The sequence below is a fragment of the Perca fluviatilis genome, chromosome 20 (genome assembly GCF_010015445.1).
Source record: "Perca fluviatilis chromosome 20, GENO_Pfluv_1.0, whole genome shotgun sequence".
Classification (NCBI taxonomy): domain Eukaryota; kingdom Metazoa; phylum Chordata; class Actinopteri; order Perciformes; family Percidae; genus Perca; species Perca fluviatilis.
This window is the reverse complement of record NC_053131.1, coordinates 15,156,327-15,162,329: the sequence shown is the minus strand read 5'-3', so window position 1 is coordinate 15,162,329 and position 6,003 is coordinate 15,156,327. Positions and strand designations below refer to the sequence as shown.

The 6,003-nt window shown below is 40.4% G+C and overlaps 1 protein-coding gene across 1 annotated transcript; it reads left to right on the top strand.

Annotated features, from left to right (window-relative positions):
- Positions 1 to 1,608: 1,608 nt before the first annotated feature.
- Positions 1,609 to 5,171, top strand: fhl5 (four and a half LIM domains 5). The gene is made up of 6 exons (XM_039786319.1): positions 1,609 to 1,735; positions 1,925 to 2,112; positions 2,330 to 2,504; positions 3,892 to 4,061; positions 4,225 to 4,411; positions 4,554 to 5,171. The coding sequence occupies exons 2-6, from the start codon at positions 1,951 to 1,953 to the stop codon at positions 4,703 to 4,705; spliced, it is 846 nt and encodes a 281-aa protein (XP_039642253.1). The 5' UTR covers positions 1,609 to 1,735; positions 1,925 to 1,950; the 3' UTR covers positions 4,706 to 5,171.
- Positions 5,172 to 6,003: the final 832 nt, after the last annotated feature.

Sequence of the window (6,003 nt, the reverse complement as noted above, 5' to 3'; positions counted from 1 at the left end):
ACATGCAACGCAGGCCTGTGTTCCGACATCATCTGCCGATCCAAAAATAGATTACATTTTATGTATTCACATGAGTATAATTCTAGATGAATTTCTGTACAATAAGTGGTACTGAATTTAATGGAGAGAAAAGACAGAGTACATGGAGACAGAGTTGCATTCCTCTCAGCCTCATCCCTGTCACTGACCTTCCTGTGTGTATACGAGGGATTAGGCCTGTGGGCTGACTGGTGGTCTTCTCCGGGCTATTTTTACGAAGATGTCCGCCCCCTGATCCTTTTGGAAAACTGATATGAGCACATGTTCCAAGATTCAAATGTAATTAGTCAACTGTTAGTCAAAGATGCTGAAGAACTGGGATTTTTTTAAGGTGTAAAGGAGAATTTGTACTGTTTTTTTCATTTTTTTTGATACCTACAATTGTAAATAAACTTGGTATGGGGGATTTAGCCAAACATACATGCAAACAAATCAGAGGCAATTGAATTTTATATTGATCTGGGCACAGTGCTGAACTCACTGGGTCAAAATTGATCCAATTTGGGTCCATATAGAACCAACGTAATAACTTTACCACCCAAGACAAGGGGTTGTTTTGACCCAGTGTTAGTATAATGTTACTGGGTTTGGTATGATTGCAAACCATTATGATCTACTCACTTGCATGTCACTATTTATCACTAATTGTTATATGTACAGTATACTTTGCAGTTTTAGGATGTCATCGTTTTGTACAACTAACAATACATGTGAGAGTTTTAAGGTAAAACTTGAGCTTGTCGTGTCTAACACCAGGTCAAAATTACTGTATTTTAATTAAAGAGTAATGTAACAAAATAACACGAACACTGGGTCAAAACAATCAATTGGTCCTTGTTAAAGTTGACCTAGTTTTGCATGAGTGCTATATTGACCCAAAATGGGTCTGTTTTTAACCCAGTGATTTTTATTGTGTTTATTATCTTTTGTTCCAGAGCAACACACTAAATATGTGTTTTTAATGAAGCTATTAGCTTATTGTTATCAGCAAGATGGTCACCATCAAACTTGAATTGCTGCTTCTCCTCCTTTATTTTGCCGTGGATGGATAGGACATCCATAGGCCCGCAGCTTCCCTCTTCTGAAGTGCTGCCAAGGCGCTCTCAATAGCTACTGAGAGTTCCTGGCAATATATAGTTCAGTACCTGGCAACCACAAAGCTGTTGGCGCCTACCTCTCATCAGCCATCTGCAACTGCTCGTGTGTGTAGCAGGCACTGACGAAGGCCACAAGTGTGTCCAGACACGTCACAGCATCCAAATGGCCAACTATCTCTTCTGTGGCACTAATATGCAAACTGATATCAGTGTGTGGAAAATAAAAAATATTTTGCATTTTTAGTCTCAAATCTCATCTCGTCCTAATGTGTATTTATGTGATATTGATCAATCTTCTAATCCTAAAACTGCTTTAACACATTCCTGCAATAAAGCAACGATTGAATCATTTCAAAGGCTTAGCGATCTGTGCACCATCAGCTCCCTTAAAAGGTGTAGAAGGATGCAGTGGAGCATGTCCATTCTCCCCAGAGATTACCGCTAATAAGAGGGCCAGTATTTATAGAAGACCCCCCTTCCTAGTGGATCCCCCTAATCCTGCCTCACCCCTTTTTCATCCCTGCCCCATCCCTGTGCCTGGACCGCTCACTCTCTGCAGCCCCAAGCTCCAGCCTTACCCTCGCCCCATATCAACTGAGGTAGAGACTTCTTTAAAACAGCACTGCTTTTTTCCGATTCTTTCAAAAGAAGGGGGAAAAAATCTCTTGGCCTCTTTACGTGCTTGATGAGAAGGGGGAGAGATTGCTTGGACTATTACGGGGTAATTAGTATTACCATCTTCTTCCTTATTGTCCAATTTTCATCCTCCTGCTCTCTTTGACCTGCAGCTAAAAAAAAAAAAAAAAACACAACTATGTCCACCAACGAGCGTTTCAACTGCCATTACTGCAAAGACTCCCTGCTGGGGAAGAAGTACATAATGAAAGAGGACACGCAGTACTGCACTAAGTGCTATGAGAACCTGTTCGCTAACTGCTGTAAGAGCTGCTCTTTAGCAATTGGCTGCAACTGCAAGGTAAGGGAGTACCAGTGTTGTAATGGGGTAATGGCTTTGATTTCAGTAATGTCTTAAATAAGAATGTGTTATGTCTTTTATATTAGGATCTAAAGGTGAGACATTTTAAAAACTTGTCAACAAAAGTTGTTCTTATATGTTTCAATCCATGCACATAAATACAAATCTGATTTTACAGAATATCGAGTGCAATAAATAATGTGTTAAATATCAACAGGACTTGTCCTACAAGGATCTCCACTGGCATGAGCAATGTTTCAAGTGTGCAAAGTGTAGCCGCTCTCTGGTGGAAAAAGCCTTTGCCGCTAAGGACGATTTGTTGCTTTGCACCGAATGCTACGCCCACGACTATTCTTCTAAGTGCACCACCTGCAAGAAAACTGTCATGCCAGGTATGGTATGTTGCGATGATGATGATGATGATGATGATGATGATGATGATGATGATGATGATAATGCCGATGAATAGGGTTAGACAATATCACCACTGAAGGCTCACCAATTAACGCGTTGTATCTCATTTGTTTAATCTGTTTGAATTTTTTTTTTTTTTTTTTTAAGGATGACACTTTGGGGTTTTAAGTGCCAAGAAAAGGAAAAAAAACATATTTCCCAAAATATTACACAATCTTTCTCAACAGAGGGAGTCAAATTTCCATTTTTCAGCTTAAAGGTTGAGATTGAATGAACCCTCAATTTGAACACCTACAAGTCCATAACAACTGGGCACTTGCTTAATGAAGATCTTGCAATATAATGCAAAGCTCCAGAACTGCTTAATGCACCTTGTGGTTAGGTTGTTCTGTGAACTCCTCTTTCCAAGATCAAGTATACATTTTTTAAACCCAATTTTGAAGCAACTCTCAACTTTTTACATGGATAGGAAATCCTTAAAATACTAAAATGTAAACTTGAACATCTGCAATTCCATGACAAATGGCAACTTCATCTGCTAAAGAGGGTTGCTTGAAAATGGTATAACAATTATATCTAATCGTGCACGACACTAGCCGGGATGCCAGCTGAACGTAGCCCCCCCAACAACATTTGAGGTCAGGAAGTTTGGTCTGGAATTGATCCATTGTGGAGCAACTATGCTCGAACTAGAGCTGTTTGGACCAATCAAATTGTCAGGGCGGGCTTTATACAATGATGGACAGATGATCAACAGTAATGTAATCAACCACGTCACCAAAGAGCGCTTGGGTTGAATTTGTTTACAACAAAGATGGCTGCCGCTGGAGAATTGAGATGTGTGGATTCCGCCATGTTATAGAAGATATTGACAGTGCATTCATTTTAAAAGAGGAACAGAGAACCGCGATCAAGGCATTTGTCGATCAGAAAGATGTTTTTGCCGTCCTTCCTATGGGATTCGGCAAAAGTTTATTTTATCAGCTGGCCCAGATGGTCGCTATGGATTGACTGATTGGTTGTAGGTCTATCCAATTGAGTGCAGAGGCATTTTCTTTCCTGGTTTGGTTGAAACACGCCCCATAGTCACAGCCCAATGAGGCAGTATCAGACTCATATTCTGACTAGAATCTGAGTATGACGACGTAAAGCTAGCACGACACACAATATCTATCTAAAAAAATGATTCAAACATTAGACAGCGATGACATTTCTTCCTCTCCCCAAATTCTTTAAGATTCAAGATTATTAAGATTGCACCATCATCTTCTCCCTACAGATAAAGCAGGACTATTTTGGGCCACAGTGTGTTTCTGTCATAGAGGTACCATATGCTGACTAAGCTGCTCTCGTCCCCTGTGCCAGGATCCCGTAAAATGGAATACAAGGGGAACAGCTGGCATGAGACCTGCTTCCTGTGCCACCGCTGCCAGCAGCCAATAGGAACCAAGTCCTTCATCCCAAAAGACACCGGCTACTTTTGCGTGCCCTGCTTTGAGAAGCAGTTTGCCTACCAATGTTGTGCTTGTAAGAAGGTAGGGTTACAGCTGAGTCTGTTATAAGTATTGACTGCTGCAATAAATCCCCCTGACTCTGGTGTTTTAAAATTACACACATGGTGGCTGCAGAATAAAAGGATGCAAGGAATGTCATTGTGTGTCTCTTTCTTTCACTCTTACTTTCTGTGGATTTTTCTAGGCCATCACAACAGGTGGAGTGACCTACCAAGACAAGCCCTGGCACCGCGAGTGTTTCCTATGCATCGGCTGCAGAAAGCAGCTGTCTGGTCAGCGCTTCACCTCCAGGGAAAACTACCCCTACTGCCTCGAATGCTTCAGCAACCTGTATGCAAAGAAGTGTGTGGGCTGCACCAAGCCCATAACAAGTGAGTCATTGGCTGTGCTCGTTTTTCATTCACTCTGACTTGCAATTCTCCCGCTCATATTATTTGCATTTGTGTAGTACCTTTCAGATTAACAATGTGAAGATGTTGCATTAATCTCTGGATCTTTGTTTGATGTGTGCAGGTCTGGCAGGGGCCAAGTACATCTCTTTTGAGGAGCGCCAGTGGCACAGCGAGTGTTTCACCTGCATTCAGTGCTCTGTGTCGCTGGTGGGACGCGGCTTCCTCACCCAGCGCGACAACATCTTGTGCACCGACTGCGGCAGGGAGAAGTGATCTTTCCATGGAGGGGTCATAGGTTCATCCCAATAATAATGAGAGCTCCTGTTCTGATACAGATGTTGTGTATCCATAAATATTTCTTCTTCTTCGCATGCCTGTTACATAAACAGAGTCTGAATGCCAAATACTTATTTTGGTGTTATATAAATAGTTCTCTCACTTTGCTCACACACACAAAAACTGATGTTTCCGTAAAGATAAACATGTATCTTTAAAGTTAGTGCGCCATTGTTGCATTGTTGATGAATGTTTTCTTTGTTGGTTAAAATGAAAAATCCCCTTCTTTTTTTAATCAGGAATGAAAGCGAAAGGTCAATTAATGGATTAATCGATATACAAATGTTTGTTTCAGCTTCTTAGGACTTAGGATTTGACATTTTTTCTCATTCATGACAGTGAACTGTATATGTTCAGATTTTGGACTGTTGGTCATATTAAAAAAAACTATTTGAAGATGTCACTTTGGACTTATTTTTCACTATTTTCTTACATTATGGACTAAATAATTAACAGATTATTTGATTAAATACATTTTAATTTATGATGAAAACAATAGATAGTTGCCACACCAAAACATATTTCCCTTATATTTCCCAGGTCGACTTTCATTACACAAATATGTCTGCTGTATGCTTAGTTTACATTATTATGACTGCCTAGATACGTGTATTTACACTCCAGAAACACAAATTGATGCATGATTTATGCTTTTCTCGTGAAATACTTAAAGGTTGTTCCAAGAAAATACCTTTCTATGTATGTCATGCTGAAATGGATATCATTGTGGGCCTGCTGTTGCTCATCCTGATTTGACTTGTTCTGCTCTAACGATGCCATCCAGAGGAGAAGTCTGCACATGTCAGTTTAGGACAGACACAAAGTTCAGCGTAACAAATATAGCTGTGATAGTAGGTTTGAAATCCACATCTTTTTATGACCATTACCATTTAGACAATCATTGTGTGCTTCTGTTGCCTCTTGACCTCACCCAGCTCATTCACATTGTAAACAAACAGAGCCATATATGGTTAAGTCAGCAGATTACTTACTCTTCTACTTGTCCATTATCCACTATCTAAAGCTGCCACTTTGGTCCACGCACAAACCAAGAATACAAGCGACCGTAACTGGGGGCACCTCAAAATATCTGTCTTCCTCACCATACCTATTGTTTTTACACTTGTAAAAGTTGGTTTTCTTGGTGAGGCCGTTGGATGAGTTGTGTAAGTGTCCTCATTGGCAGGATGAGTGGAGTAAAAATGCTGACATAGATTTCCTGTCAGGATATAGTC